We start from the raw sequence: 16,596 nt of genomic DNA on the forward strand, positions 1-16,596 counted from the left end.
ACATAACTGAATGAATATTTCTGCATTTTTATCATGATGGTTCACTTCCTGGGTGAAGCTGCTCCTCTGCAGAGGATGAAAATCATATCCTGTGACCTGAGGTTAGACCTGTGATCCACCCTCCAGCAGAGCTCAAACCAGCATGCACTGGAGCTCCTCTGGCGCCACATGGTGGCCAAACAAAGACACTGCAATCCTCTCTGAGAAAAACACTAAACTGAAAAGTGAAGAACTACAACAATCCAGCATAACTTCTGGTATGTACACTGCAAACAAAACAAATCCAGTTTTACACTTTAAGAGTAACATGTGAAGCCTCTGTGGGACATTTTTATTTGATCTTTGGTCATCTTTAATTAAAAACGGAATTTTATATCTATTTGCATAAAACCTGATAAAAACTTCATATTAGAAATATATTTACTTTGATTTACTTATTAAAAATTGAAACACAGAGAGCACCTTTAATGTCTGCAGCCATATCACACATGAACACATGAAGGGTAAATTTTAAATTGCATGCAGCAAAAGAAACACTGGTTTTCTTTGATGTAATTTTTAAAACACTGGGCTGTGAGATCATATCTGTGTTTGCTTTGTGACTGTTGGACCTCAGAGAAAAACTGAAACAGGTGCTGGGTATGGAGTAGGTTTGATTTCGCACTGAAGTCAAACTCCAGGCATAGAAAATACTGGATAAACTCCTCAAAGTACAAACAGCAGGATGGTGAAAAGCTTCAGGTTGTGGCAGTTTTTCTCTCAGCACCAAAAACAGCAGCAAAGCATCACAGATACCTGCAGAGGGCTGCTTCTACCCCACACTATTACTCATGAATACAGTTTTCTGAGGTGAACTACCTGCTGCTGTGTATTACTCTCCATAAACTGACAGTTACATGTTTACCAAACTACAGCTGCAGTAAACACACAGAAAGAATAAACTTTACACAGCAAAGAACAGAAGAGGTGGACTCTCGTGCAGCTGTGGGGCAGGCAGGACCCGACATGCAGGAATCAGGAGACAGAACATGAACTCAAAGAAAAGTTTTAATGCTGAAATCTTTTATAATGCAAAAATACAAAGCAAACAGTAGAGCTGGAGCCAGGAATTCAAACTAGGAATCTCAGGAAACACGGCATTGAGGGAGGACGTGACAAAGGGGAGAACTGAGGTGTAAATATACACAAGACAATGATGTGAGGGGCAAATAGGTGGGAGACACAAATCAGGGATAACGAGACACAGGAAGTAAACTTAGACGAGATATAGAAACAAAAACATTACCCACATAAACCAGGAGGGGCGCCAGAGGAACGGGGAAATCACAACTAACCTGATACAAAGACAGAGAGATGGAGACTAAAGCAGGTACTACAGCACACCGAAAGCATGAAACCAAAACCTGAGAATATAAAGAAAGACTAAAATAAGAAAAATACCAAACTGTGTATTATAAAAACTAAAGATTCACGAGGAAACTAAAGACTGGGTCCGAGATCCAAGGACCATCAGCCTGCATCTCGGCATGCATGACCTACAGGGAACCACAGGAAATTGTGGCACTTCTGACACTTTGGGCACAAATTCTCATCAAAATGATTTCTATGTTTTCCAAGTGATGGACGCCACAGCCAAGCAGCAGCTTCTTAGAGTTGAAAGATAAGCAGTGAGGAGCACCTGCACCTACAGCGCTTCTTTATATGTGGTATAAAGAAGTTCTGAGTCAATTTGGACAAACTCAGACTGTGATGCCCTTCTCGCTGTCTTGAAGGCACTTTGTGCCCACTTCCATGCCATCAAAGCTCTTTGGTAGACATGTTTATTTCCTTTTTATTTAAGTGAAACTTGTTGTACGTGTCAAGATCATTCAAAAAGGTTTCAAAAAGGTTTTCACTGAAATGATCATGAAAAAGTGTCTGCGTCAGTTTGTGAAAGATTTCCCTGGAATATGGAGTTTAAGATTTGGGCCAAAGTGACTGAGAAAAATGAAAAGTCATGCAGAAGCTCCACCAGCTCTATGAGAACACACTGAAGGTCCAAAGACATCACAGTGATTCAGGTTATTCTCCTTTCAAATTTGGTCATCCACTCATTTTTTACTGTTTTTTTTTTTTTTTGTGGTAACGTGTAAAAATCTCTCATATTTCAGGCTGCTATTTAGGGGCTATGCCATAAAGAGCTGAAACGCCTCCAGCCCAAACACACCTCTGACTCAGACCAATGAGGAAGGACTGTGTAACCCCACCCTTCTGCCGCCCCTGACCACTGGCAGCTGCCTCACTCTTACTGGGTTACATTAAGACAGCTGTTTCTGAGTCAGTCACACTCTCTCATACACACACTAGTAATTGAGGTTCTTCGGGACCTCCCAGGGGAACTCCTTCCTGCCAAAGTGTCCGTAGCATGCCGTCTTCTGGTAGATCGGTCTCTTAAGGTCCAGGTCTCTGCAGCAACAAGCAGCAAAGAGAAATTCACTACAGTATCCATGGACATTAACTGGACACACATAACAACAAAGCTGGTGTAGCAGTTCAAGTGTGATCCTGACCTGACTATGACTCCAGGTCTGAGGTCAAAGTTTTTATTGACAATCTGCAGCAGCTCCTTCTCGGTCTTTGGAGAGGAGCCGTAGGTGAACAGGGAGATGGAGAGGGGGTGGGCCACTCCGATCGCATACGCCACCTGAAAACACAGGATGTTCCTGATGATCTGAGAGAAAGTTCACTCAGATTGGTGTTTTAGTCCAGATACTGTGGATGCACTGATACATACACACAGATTTTTGAATATGTTATTCTGGCACCCATGGCTTTAGGGTCCTGCCATGTCACCCTCCACTCAGCTTGGGAAGTTTTCCACAAAATCTTCCTTTGATTTTCTCCCATTCAAACCTGAAAGTGTCTGTGAGGTCAGAGGTCTGTGCAGGCCAGTCAAGTTATTCCATACCAAACCAGGGAAACCATCCTATTGTCCTCCTTTCTCTACTCTCTATCTTCTCTTTTCCCTCTTTCTCAGCTGTGTCAGGGGGAGTAACTGATGAACTCTTCAGCATCCACACATTCTGGCATCTTTGTGGGGACTCCTTCAAGCCAAACATCTTTTCATTGGCTTTCCCTCACAAACCGAATGTTCAAACATGCAGAACAACAACATGAAATAACCTGAGCTTTAAGCATGAAAAGCTCAGGAGAAGCTCCGCACCAAACAGTGTTTAGGACGGATTTTGCCAGAAAGAGGTCTCACCTGCACCAGCACCCTCCTGCACAGCTGAGCTTTCACCAGAGATTTTGCCACCCAGCGGGCAGCGTAAGCAGCAGAACGGTCCACCTTGGTGTAGTCCTTCCCAGAGAAAGCTCCACCCCCATGGGCCCCCCAACCACCATATGTGTCAACGATGATCTTCCTGCCTGTCACTCCTGCATCACCCTGAGAGAAATCATAAAGATGTGCAGTCATATAACACCGCATACAAGATCATATGGCAACTCACATCAACTAATTCCCTCATTCTCAGGTAAATGATTATTTAGCCTGCCAGCAGCTGCTGATGCAGCTGTTTCTGAGGTGCAACTCCATCACACTTCACAGTAAGTAGTACTGAGGTACCGCATGTGTTCCTGGCTGTGATTGATGGGCCTCTTTACCTGCGGCCCGCCGATCACAAAGCGTCCGCTGGGCTGCAGGTGATAGATGGTGTCTTCATCCAGGTACCGTGAAGGCACCACAGCTTTGATGACCTTCTCCTTCAGGACCTTCTTCTGCTCCTCCAGGCTCACATTATCATCGTGCTGCACGGAGATCACCACAGTGTGCACTCTTTTGGGGACCACAGCGCCCCCTTCCTGTGTGTAATGAACTGTCACCTGAGGAAATATAATTTTAGCTTCATTTAGGCATCTTAAAGTGTCCACATTTCTCCCTTTACTTTGATTTAATGCCACATGTGCAGCAGGATCAGAGGCATTTCACCAGCTAAAAGTGTTGTTTGAAAAGGCATCTCCCAGCTCAGATGTTGCATACCAGCGAGCTCTGCTTCAGCTCCGCTGTAAGCACATTCTGGAGGTCACCAGCTCTGCCACACATACATGTTAGTGGGGAGCCCCACTGACTTCTTCTCAGGAAACATTTATTTTTACAGTTCTTAGTTACACCTTTACACAGTTACTCACCAATTTACTTCACCTCTAACATACATATAACATATATGTTAATGCAGACAAATCTGAAACGAAGCGAGGTGTTTAATGAAGGCCGCTGTACTTCATTCAGGGTTATACATGCTGCCAACTTTAGCTTTTTGCTCCACAACAAATAATGTCCCATTCAGTGTGTCACACTCCAATTTATTACCAGCCTGCTTTGTGTCTTATTTATGGTTGTTTTTTTCATCATATTTTATTTTTTATTTTCCTCCTATAAAAATTACAGTTGCATATATTAGGCTTTGATTACAGGGGTTAGGGTTAGGTTAGTTACTCTGTTAACTCAGTTTTTTACAGCAAGTGAAAACTTTCTTTAAACATCTTAAGATATCATATCGGGATGACCCCATCATAGAGGCATCTGTGAAAGGACAGCAAGACTGAACGATACAGACAAAGTCATCATCCACACAAAAAAATCAGATGGTCTGGATCCACAGAGCCCTGATCTTAACACAATCCAGTCAGTCCAGGATTACACGAAGAGCCACAAGAGAGTCTCTAAGTCCACAAAGAACCGAGGCTGGTTCTCCAAGATGCTGGATGCCAAATACCTTTAAATTCAGAGTGCAAAAGAGGCTGCAAATGAACTCATTAATGTTCTTCTGCTTATCCAATTCAGGGTTGCAGGAGCCTAATCCCAGGCTGCCAACCTGTCATAGGGTTTAAACACATAGACAGAGAACCATTCACAGCTGCGGTCAAATTAAAATCACCAGTTAACCTAACATGAACTATGGGAGGAAGCTGGAGTACCCAGAGGGAACCCACGCAGGCATGGGGAGAACCGACAAACTCCAGACTGGATTCGAACTCAGGACCTTCTTGCTGTGTGGCAGTAGTGTGAGCCACCACCCCACTGTGCTGCTCCTCACTCATTCATGGTGTTATTTTTGCAAGGTCAGCTGTTTAGCAAGGTCATGCTGCCTCTTCAGTCACGTGCACAGTGTTTTGTACTCTGACCTCACCTGTGTCTTGGAGTCTGGGCGGAGCCAGGGGACCATCCCAGTTCGTCTCAGTTCAGCCATCTTAGCATTGAGTTTGTGGGCAAGGACTATGGTGAGGGGCATGCACTCCTCTGTCTCATCTGTGGCATATCCAAACATCAGACCCTGCCCACACAGCATGAGAACAGTTAAACTGCAGCACTTTATATTTTACTTTTAGATCTGGAGAAGAAAAATGGACTGAATGCTGTTTCAGACTCAGCTGACCTGGTCTCCTGCTCCTATGTCGCTCTCTGTGCGATCGATATGAACTCCCTGAGCGATGTCAGGTGACTGCTGCTCCAGGGCTACCAGCACATTACAAGTCTTATAATCAAATCCTGGGAAAAACAGAGGAGGAAGAGAAGGTGCATGTTAGTGTGAAAGTGCCTCTCCTGCAGATAAAGGTACAGATTCACTGCAGTCAAAGGCTCAAAACTTTGCTCACCTTTTTGCGAGTCATCATAACCGATATGTTGGATGACTTCTCTCACCACCCTGTGGTAGTCCACGCTGGCTCGAGACGTGATCTCCCCACAGAGCAGCACCATCCCCGTCTTACACACCGTCTCTGTGTGAGCACACAGACGAAAACACACTGCATATCTGCATTCACGCTCGCTGACATCATTACTGCTACTGTCCTGGACTGAAGGGAAGTGAATTGCTTGGGAAGTGTTGCTGAGTCAGGATGACCTGCTGTACGTGAATTACTGACAGCAGAACTTTTTTTATTCCATAAACCTGACAAAACGACAATAATGGCAACAACAGGAAATGCATATAAAATTCAATTAAACTGAAATTAAAAATACTGAGGATAACATGAAGCTTCCCGCTTCATGTTATCACACCTGCATTTATTGCACGTCATATTCTGATGGGTGGATCAGTCGGGACCACCACAGTCAAAAGAAAATGTAAGACAGTTTGCATCTCAACTCCACCCCAGCTCCTTTTTTAATGCCTCACTTGTCATGCAGACCGCTGTGTGTAAAATAATAATTTTTATGATGCCATCTTTGTCTGGCATTTTTCTTCTCTGTCCCCTGAACTTCCCTCTTCCTCCCTGCTGGACAAAAACTCCAACTCACCACAAGCCACCTTAGCGTCAGGGTCTTGGCTCAGGTGAGCATCCAACACAGCATCACTGATCTGGTCACATATCTTATCTGGAAAAGAAAAAAGATTTAAAGGCATCGATAGCTGCATGTGTGCTGCTTCGTTCCCTTGTGTGATCCTTTCTGCACATGTCAGACTCATCTCAGCAGCGTCTGGAAATATCGGGTTTCCCGCTCCATCAAAGTACAACACATCGTTCCTGTTGGGAATTACAAGACTATGAATAGCCTGGATTTGGTGAATGCACACCAGTGCAACAAGTTTCATTCGTGACACAAATGAAACTTGTTGGAACATTAAAGAAAAACTGATCATACAAATAATATCATAAACTCAAAGCTGCAGCTGTATTTGAGTCACATAATTTAACATTTTTCTGAGGACACATTTTTCCTTTTAAATGCAGTTTGAGTCCACTTACCTCAGACTGACAGAACATATGTCACAGAAACAGCTCCAGCAGTGACTCTTTAAACTAAGACTGTCACTCGGCTTCAAATGATCCAAACTTCTGCCTGTGCTGCAACTAAAGTGCAACTTTTCCCAATCCAGGATTCATCCTCGCAGCTCTGCAAACACTTTTTATGGAGCGCTGATTGGGATTCTGCACATTCCTCAAAGCCATAGATGATCACTGAAGCATTGAGAACAGTTTATCATATGATAAGCAGCACCCGTCTACTCACCAGGATGTCCCTCTCCCACAGACTCAGAGGTGAACATGAAGTCATGAAGAGCGTGCTCTTCATTCCCATTCATTGCACTGTTCATTGTGAGAGCTGTGCAGAGATGGCCGGAGCTTTTTTCTGTCTCAGAGACACACACAGGCTGGATGAAATCTAATGTCACAGTCCTGAGGCCGTGCAGCCGGATCACTCAGCACTATATTAGGCAAAGACAACATACACATGGGGGGAGGGCACCATGTGAACCATGTGGGTTAGACCATTCAGACAGGAAGAAGGGGAGGGTGAGAATGCTTTTCTCTGCTTGGAGACCCTTTTTTAAACTCTCCCTGTACTGAATGTTCCTACTTTATCATATTCATCAAACTGTGACTGGAAACAATCAAAGAGTAAAAGATGAATTCGTTTCATCAAAGGGTTCCTTTGATTCATTTATGCCTGCTGTCTGTTTCTTTGTACCTGGGGGCCCCTGAGGTTTCTGACAGGGCGTCCGTGCCCATGTACACATGAAGCTGCTGCCAAGTCAGAGCTCAGACACACAGAGATAATAAAGAAAACAATGAAAATATAGATGAACTAGTCAGACTGCTGGGTCCAGAATAAAATACACAAAACAACCATGAACAATACACATGTGGTTTGCCTCACTGCAGTCATTGTGTTTCTTTGTCCTCAGTTTACAACCCTAATTCCAAAAAGGTTGGGATGCTGTGTAAAAACAGAATACAATGATCTGTAGATCTCATAAACTCATATTTTATTCACAGTAGAACATGGAAAAATACCGAATGTTTAAACTGAGACATTTTTACAATTTTAAGAACAATATCAGCTCATATTGAATTTGATGGCAGCAACATGCTTCAGAAAAGTTGGGATGGGAGCAACAAAGAGCTGCAAAAGTCAGCGGCACTAAACAGCTGCAGCAATATTTCTGAACCATTCAACTGAACCAGCAGCAAGTTGGAGATGTGACTGAGGATAAAATGAGCATTTTAGAGAGGCAGAGGGTCAACAGTCCACAAACAAACTGCAAACAAACTTCAAACAAACTACAAACAAACTGGAAACAAACTTCAAACAAACTGCAAACAATCTGCAAACAAACTCCAAACAATCTAAAATCAAACTGCAATCAAACTACAAACAATCTGCAAACTCCAAACAATCTGCAAACAAACTACAAACAATCTAAAAACAAAATGCAAACAATCTGCAAACAAACTGCAAGCAAACTACAAAGTGCAAACAAGCTACAAACAATCTGCAAACAATCTCCAAACTGCAAACAATCTGCAATCTGCAAATAACCTGCAAGCAAACTACAATCTACTAACTGCAAACAATCTGCAAACAAACTGCAAACAAATTACTAACTACAAACAAACATCAAACAAACTACAATGTGCAAACAAACTGCAAACAAACTACAAACAAACTGAAAATCTGCAAAAAAAAAAAAAACTACAAACAAACTGCAAACAAACTGCATCTACAAATTTTGGCACAATTTCAGAATAACATCAAATTGTCACAACTTTAAACATCTCATCATGTGCAGTACATAATATCATCCAAAGATTCAGAGACTCTAAGGGACGAGGCTGAAAATCAGCATCGCATGTCTGAGATCTTCATGCAGCACTGCAGTTAAAAACAGACATGATTCTGCCATGAAAGGCTCAGGAACACGTCCAGAGTGACTGTGCCATCCACACATGCAGGTTAAAGCTCTAGCATGCAAAGAAGAAGCCACATGTGAATATGAACCGGGGCCATCTTCTGGGGGCCAAAGCTCATTTAAAGTGGAAAACTGAGGTCAGATGAATCCAAAGATGAAAACACAGTGCTCTGGATTAAAGAGGAGAGGGACAACCTGGCTTGATGGTGTGGCAGTGCATCGGTGCCTATGGATTTGGCGGCTGGCACATCTGGAAAGGCTCCATTGGTGCTGACAGGTATATTCAGGTTTTACAGCAATATGTGCTCCCATCCAGAGGACGTGTTTCAGAGGAGCTCTTGCATATTTCAGCAGAACGATGCTAAACTGCATCCTGCAGCTATTCCAGCAGCGCAGCTTCATAGCAGAAGAGTCCAGCTGCTGAAGCGGTCTGCAGTCCAGGCCTTTGACCAGCTGAGAACATCTGGAACATCAGGAACACCAAAAATACAACAAAGATCCGGCACTGCTGAGCATCTACAGTCCTCTATCAGAGAAGAATGGAACAACATTTCCAAAGTGCAGCAGCTGCTCTCCACAGTTCCCAGATGTTCACAGTCAGGATGCTGCACAGCAGGAAACATGGATCTGTCCCAGTGTTCCTGAGACATGTTGCTGCCATCAAATACAAAATGACAATTATTTCCTTAAATTGCTGCATTTTCTCAGTTTAAGGATTTCATGTTTTTCTGTCACTTCCTGCTTGTTGCACATCTTGTAATGAGGCTTTGAGCTGTTTTCTGCTCGTTTTGTGTCTCTTTTTGTGTCTCTTTCACTCACTAAAACTGAAGCAAAGGGGAAAACTGTTGGTACAATAAATCACACAGCAAGTCACACTGTTTGTTATATAATTGCACTAAAAATACTCCCAAAAGCACCAGCAGAGAGGTTGAGTTCAGCAACTCATGTAGCTGAGGTGAAGCCCAGCAGATGTTTCCACATTTAGAGCTGGATCAAGTGAAAACAGGTGAAAAGTACAACCCTGTGCTGCTGTGATGAGGGGGAAATGGCCTCCAGTGGCCACTAGAGGAACTGCAGTTTTTGGCTTTGTGAGGAGTGCGAACTGTGATGTTTGATATGAAAGCAGGCTGCCCCACACTGCTGCTCTTTAAAAAGCCTCATTTTTAATGCAGCTTTTAGTATTATAATTAATTCATGGTTACCACACACATTCCACCTTCACATGCAGGAGCTGCAGTTCTGCTGCAGATTGTGAGTCTGCTGAAATGTTTGCAAACACAGTCTTTATGTGCATGAAGCTAAATCCGTGGAATGATGAAGGGTGTGAGCAAAACAACATGTGAACTGTAAGAGTGGCAGCTGCTGAAACATGAGTGTAACTTTTAATGAATCATCAGCACCTGTCAGAGGGCGACTCGTTGGTGTGAAATGTGTTTTAGATAAATGTGCACATATGCAGAACTATCTCAGAGCTGGTACACATTGTTTTTATCTGCTAAAGAAGAAATGAGGACTTAAAGGAATGTCTTGATTGGTCGGCTGATTCCCAGCTCTGCTCTTTGTCCCAGGAAAGTATCGTTTCACCGCCCGCTCGATTTCCTTTTGGACCTGCATGAAGACATCATACCGTGTTTTTGTTGCTGTTCATATGGACTAATCTGGCTCTGGTGAAGAAAAAACCGGCTCACCTCTTGGTTCAGAAAGCAGTACAACACAGCAACAAAGAAGCCCTGAGACCACAGGAAAAATGCAAGCAGCTATTTCAGTAACCGATCACACATTTTAGATGTTTTTCATTTTCATTCTGTTTGTGTTTTAATTGGCAGTAATACCTGGAAGGAGCCTAAAATTAGCTTCAGGTAGAGTCGAGGACCCACGGCAACGTGCTCCGGGATCAGAGCGAACACAACATAGTGAACGCCAAACAGAGGGATGAGGAGGAGAGTGGAGCGAGCAAGTGGAGGAAGGAGGGAGACGTGAAACCCTGACAGAAAAACTGATGTTAAATTAATCAATAACCAGGGCTCACCTGTACACTCCTGTTTCTCTCTGGCTCACAGGTGTTGCATTTGTCTTCTGGAAAATGATCCTGCTGATGTTCAGGAAGATCACAAAGTTTATCTATGGATCATAAATCAAACGGTGGATCGTTGCAGCACTTTGATTATAGTAAAGAGCTTAAGCATAATCAGCACTATAACACTGGAAAACCCATCTTTATAATGTATGGAAGGATGCTGTTTCAGTCCCTATTGAAATATCCAGTTATCCTAAAAACTTCCCATCAGTCATGATGAAAGTCTGTGAAAAACTGGTGAAATCAGAGAGTTTTAGTCACCACAGTGAGCTAACTGTTATAAACACTTGGAGGGAAGCTGTGCTCATGCTCAACTCCTGTTTTTCTTTGGCCTTTAATACAACTCATCCTCATACTTTAATCAAAAGGCTTTTATTGCTGTGCTGATTCTGGAGTCAAAGCGTCCGGATCAATGGAATCCTGTCTGATCAGGTCTGCTCCCCACAGGGACCTTTTCCTTATTGTTCATCCTCTGCTTAAATATGGGTCAGAGCAGGTATGAAAAGAGCAGCATTGTCAAGTTTGCAGATGACTGTGTTATTGTCACACAGCTCCAGGATAATGAGAGCAGCCACAGCTGTGTGCTCGATGGTGTGATGAGTCCTAGCTTAGATTATTAAAGTGTCAGAGATTATCCCTGATTCTGTGTTAAATCCGCTATGGTCAGACGGTGTTCAGTCTTATAAAGAAAGCACCAGAGGTGAAAGGAGCCATGAAGTTGAAGGAGTCCTATTGGGCTTGGCTGGCCTGTGGGACTCCAGAGGCAGATGATGGGTACCGGCAGGTCAAGCGGAACGCAGCTTGGGCAGTGGCTGAAGCAGAAACTCAATTGTTCGGTGAGGCCAATGAAAAAGACTTTTGGACGGCCTTGAAGTGATTCTGGCAAACCGTCCAGTGACTCAGGAAGGGAAAATGGTACTCTTCTCACATGGTTTATAGTGCAGGCTTCTTACTTCAACTGAGGGTATAATCGGGCCATGAAAGAAATACTTAGAGAAGCTCCTTAATCCCACTGACACGCCTTCTGTAGTGGAAACAGAGTCTAAGGATGAGGGAGATAACTTGTCCATCTACACAGTGAACAGCAAAATCCTGATTCTCTGCCACAGCTCTTTATTAATATTTGTCCTGACCAGGGTTATTATAGTTAACGAAAACGAACGAAATAACGAAAACTGAAATTGAAAAAACATTGTCGTTAACTGAAATAAATTAAAAGGAAAAAAACGATAACTAATTAAAACTCAATTGTGAGTTTACAAAACTAACTAAAACTAACTGAAATTATCGATAAGCTGACTTTCATTTACTTGTTTTTTTTTTTTTTTTTAAGCCTTGTGGATTGATATGAAATCATTTTTTCCGCTCTCCGAGTTTAAGGACAACTGTGTGTGTGAGTGCGCATGTGCGTGCGCTCACCGCGCTGGTCCGCAAAGTAATGGCTGCGGTCTGCCGAGAAAGCGGCAGAGTCCCGTATGGAGGTTCTTTGAGTACAAACACCTGCACACGACCACAAGGTAATTAACACTCACAATCCAGCTACACAAGCATAAATGCGGACATGAGGTCGGCAAGTTCCGTAGGTTGTGTACAGAGGCCGCAAAGACCCTGCAAGTTTAATTAGCGAGCATCTAACCAAGCTAGCTCCAAAACAGAAGCAGCTTCAGGTGGTGAGAACATCAGGATGGATTTGAGCTGGATTTGAGCTTTGACTCCTTCAAAGAGTTTGTTTTTGTCAAACACCACTTGTAGGTGTTGTTAATCTACTGCACTGATGCTGAACTTTATTGTGGAGTTTATTGTAGAATTTATTGAGTTTGGGAGTTCATGTTTTTCTTTGTTTCTCCCTGTTGATGTTCATGTGTGTCCTTAATATTACACACATTTAGCATGTCTTGTGAACAGTTGGTTGTTGAATATATTTCTTTAAACTGTATCTTTTGTCAAGTTTTCATTACACATTACACATTACACAGTCACTTTTGCGCCTTGAATCTTGCACCTGATTAGGTATGAAAATACTAAAACTAATACTGAAACTAACTGAAACTAACTAAAACTAAGCATGAAACCAAAAATAAAAACTAATAAAAACGAGAAAATCCACTCTGAAAACTAATTAAAACTAACTGAATTAAAGAAAAAAAAGTAAAAACTAACTAAAACTAAACTATAATGTAAAATCCAAAACTATTATAACCCTGGTCCTGACACACCTTTTCCTCTGAGTTTACACTGTTTCTAGTGTGTAACGAGATTGTTTTGTGCTTTGTACAGTATCACTCGTTGTTGAGATCAATGATCCTGAATAATCTGTAGGTTGGTTTGTAATGATCTCATCCTTTTGTTATTCTTAAACCTTCTGCAGCAGATAAACTGTATTAGTGTTGTGTGCTTTGTACATTTCCCCGTACCTCCACAGAGTCACCGTGTATGGTTATGGAACAATACAGTTAATGTAGAAATGATTCTCCATTTAGTTTTAGATAATACTGCAATCATTTAGACATTTTTGTTTTTCCAGTGTTTTTATGAACTTTTCAGTATAGTTAGGTCTCAGTTTATGTTCATGCACTTGAATTTCAACTTTGTTACTAATAAATTTAAATGTATTTTTGTTCCCATTTCTAAATACGGAATAATTTGTTTTGCTATAATTAAGCAATAATTTATTAATTTTAATTAATTTCCTAAAAGGTTAGTGTCACGGTTGCGTGCCGTTTTGTCTGTGTCTCTCTCTCTCTCTCTCTCTCTCTCTACAGCAGGGGCGTCTCCTCCTAATCAGAGCCACAGGATATAAGGAGGCGGTGCTGGAGAGAGAAGAAAGTGGTGGTGAAGCAGTCTGCATTTTGGTGGTTTGAGTGGCTGCAGTGTTGGGCTGACCACAGATGTGCTCCGGGGCTCCGGACGATTGTTTGGCTGTCTTTGCTGCCAGTGTGTTTGGTGTGCTTCTTTTTTTCCCCTGACAGGATAGGTGGCGTCTCCCGTTTGGGAGATTGTTTTGTGTTGTGGCTCGTTATTGGCATTTCTTTTAAATAAACATTATTTATTTTACAAATGATTCTGTTCTTTTTTTGGTTCATTTCCTGATCGTATGTTGCTCCCTTGTCCCCTAGGCCCGCGGGACATAACAGTTAGTCATTACAAGTATTGATCGTAATTTCTCTCATTAGGTTAAATTTGTCAGCCGTTTATTCAATAACTCAATGCACCTGATCACCAAATAAACTTGATTTTACAATAAAACCAAAAATCCTTGTCAGTGAAAGTAGATGGAGTGATGGTGAGCATCTTCTGTCATTGGTGCCTAAAGCAGGATCTGCTAATTCGATTCAATCACATACTATAATTCCTAAATAATTAGTGCAATACTTTTATTGAACCCCTTGAATTAAAGCTGAAAATGTGCATTTGATTCAGAATCCACTGTGGAGGTGTACAAGTACAAAATTACAAAAAACAAGGTGTCATTGTTTGCAAATATGCAATAGAATTAAATAAAGGAGGTCTTAGTTATTGGGCCACCACAGATCTAAATAACAGCCAAACTGCTTCTTGCCAGAGTCTCTAAGTGCTTCAAATCTACTGCTTCATTCTTTTTCCACTGCAAACTTTATCCAAAAATGAAAAGTGCATATTACGTAACATCTGAAAAAGAAACAAAAACAATTTGTCCCATAAAAACTTCTAAAACTTGTGGAAAACCTTCCCAGAAGATCTGAAGCTCTTATACGGCTACAGTACAGCTGTAGACTACATTTTATTTATCTACACAATAAATGTATATTTTTAAAAATAAAGTGTAGGGTAATGTTGTGTAAAATAAAGAAAGAATTTTTAATATAACAACATCAAACAGTGTTTCCACGGTGACCTGCTGTGTTATGAACAGAGAACTCATCAGGCAGTTCTAGAATTCCACTTCAGACATCCAAAACAATCCATTTGTGCAGGAGAGACGATCGAGTTGAGAGGATTTTTGGTTTCTATCTTTGAGTTGACAACGTTTTTTGAGTATATTTGCCTGTTTCTGTTCCCTGTTGCGATACACAACAGCGGTATTTCGATGGAAGCGAGTAGAGGAATCTACAAACCCATCAAGGTATGAGAGAGTTTTTGTTTGTACTGCATTTAAACATTTTAAAGAGGTTGATGTTTTTTTAAAAGCTAACAAACTGAGAATCAAATTAACTAATGATGAGTAACTTCTTATTTCTATGCCAGGTGTTGTTTAACACACCTATATATGAAACAGCTGTTAACACCTGTTGGCATGTTCAAGGCTACAAGACTCAGGTAAGATCCACTATCCATCCAAGCCCAAACTGACATCAAATATGTTGAAGTCTGCAAAACAGTGTGGATATAGGATTGAACATGATTGAATATCTTCTATTTTTAGATTGCAATAATGAGGGAGTTCCTTAGACTACAGCAGACAAATCAGATCCCACCTCACATCACTGTGGAAGATCTGAGCAACCTGTTGGTAGAGGAGAGCAGAAAAACACTTAGAGAGCAGTGAGTTACTGAGACACATACAGAGCATCCAGCTCACACCTGATAGTCTGTTTGTAACAAAGTGTAAATGCTGAGTTAAAACCTGTTTTGTTTCCTTTGAAGGCTCTGGGAGTTTAAATTGGAGGATTTGGAGGAAACAGAGGCCAAACCGCTTCTGAAACTAGTAAGTCTAGAAAGCTGATGACACTTGTATTGATTTGTAGATTTTTTTCACTAAGTTCACAAAAGCTCAAAACAAAAGTGCACTTTATGTGTTTTTGTTCCAGGTGTGGGCAGTAAACATCATCAATAAAATGAGAGATGTTGAATTTCAAGCCCAGATGCTACTCAATTTTCCAAAGGCCACACCTCCTACATTTCAGTGAGTCGCATTTTATAAACAATCATTAACAGTTCAACTACAGTGTTTCACTATTTCTGGGTTTAAAACAACACATATAACCTTCATCCACAGAACACCTCAACTCCTCCGCCTGGCCAGAACCTACATTGAGCTCCTGAAAAAGAAGCAGCAGGAAACCCAGACCTCCAGACTGCACACCGCAGAACAAGTGGTGATAGAGGTTGTTCCCAGAGTCCTGCACGGATTCTGGCAGCTTCCTCCCAAACCCCTCTTAAATATGGAATCCCAAAGTCTGAGCATTGTCTGCACCAGTCTTACAAAGGCCACTTTGGACAAGGTCGCCAAGACTGTCAGGGTAATGGAAAGCCAGGCCATCTTCTCTCGCTCCATTAGAGACGACGTGGTCCAGACCATCCGGAGAGAAATACGAGAGAAATACCCACTCCACATTCTGCTCCACAACATGTCAAACTTTGCACCAGAGCTGCTCAAGATGATTTCTACTGTGGCAAAGAAGCACATTTGCAAGCTCTTTGAGGAAACCAATTATCAAAGTCTGCCAATGTCTGAGGTTCAGTCCAGCGATGACACCCCTGCTGAACCTCCTTCTTTGTCTGAGGTTCAGTCCAGTGAGGACACTCCTGCTGAACCTCCATCCATGTCTGAGGTTCAGTCCAGTGAGGACACCCCTGCTGAAACTCCTTCTTTGTCTGAGGTTCAGTCCAGCGAGGACACCCCTGCTGAACCTCCATCCATGTCTGAGGTTCAGTCCAGTGAGGACACCCCTGCTGAACCTCCATCCATGTCTGAGGTTCAGTCCAGCGAGGACACCCCTGCTGAACCTCCATCCATGTCTGAGGTTCAGTCCAGCGAGGACACCCCTGCTGAACCTCCATCCATGTCTGAGGTTCAGTCCAGTGAGGACACCCCTGCTGAACCTCCATCCATGTCTGAGGTTCAGTCCAGCGAGGACACCC

At 42.3% G+C, this 16,596-nt stretch overlaps 1 protein-coding gene across 1 annotated transcript; it reads right to left on the reverse strand.

The window, feature by feature from the left end:
• Positions 1-14: 14 nt before the first annotated feature.
• LOC115798846 (S-adenosylmethionine synthase) lies at positions 15-7,180 on the reverse strand. Its single transcript, XM_030755828.1, has 9 exons — positions 6,998-7,180; positions 6,284-6,361; positions 5,638-5,760; positions 5,418-5,530; positions 5,172-5,315; positions 3,646-3,864; positions 3,245-3,427; positions 2,550-2,683; positions 15-2,445 (listed from the first exon to the last, which is right to left on the reverse strand). Exons 1-9 carry the CDS (start codon positions 7,080-7,082, stop codon positions 2,343-2,345), a joined length of 1,182 nt encoding a protein of 393 aa, XP_030611688.1. The 5' UTR covers positions 7,083-7,180; the 3' UTR covers positions 15-2,342.
• Between the last annotated feature and the right edge of the window lie 9,416 nt (positions 7,181-16,596).

Source organism: Archocentrus centrarchus, chromosome 19 (genome assembly GCF_007364275.1).
Source record: "Archocentrus centrarchus isolate MPI-CPG fArcCen1 chromosome 19, fArcCen1, whole genome shotgun sequence".
NCBI lineage: Eukaryota > Metazoa > Chordata > Actinopteri > Cichliformes > Cichlidae > Archocentrus > Archocentrus centrarchus.

What these genes read in the sequence shown, in the direction of transcription:
- LOC115798846 (XM_030755828.1), bottom strand. Translation starts at nt 7,082, where the DNA reads ATGAACAGTGCAATGAATGGGAATGAAGAGCACGCTCTTCATGACTTC. An exon ending in TTATGATGACTCGCAAAAAG is followed by an intron (nt 5,531 to 5,637) that starts GTGAGCAAAGTT and finishes TGTTTTTCCCAG; the next exon opens with GATTTGATTATAAGACTTGT. An exon ending in GCAGGAGGGTGCTGGTGCAG is followed by an intron (nt 2,684 to 3,244) that starts GTGAGACCTCTT and finishes CTGTGTTTTCAG; the next exon opens with GTGGCGTATGCGATCGGAGT.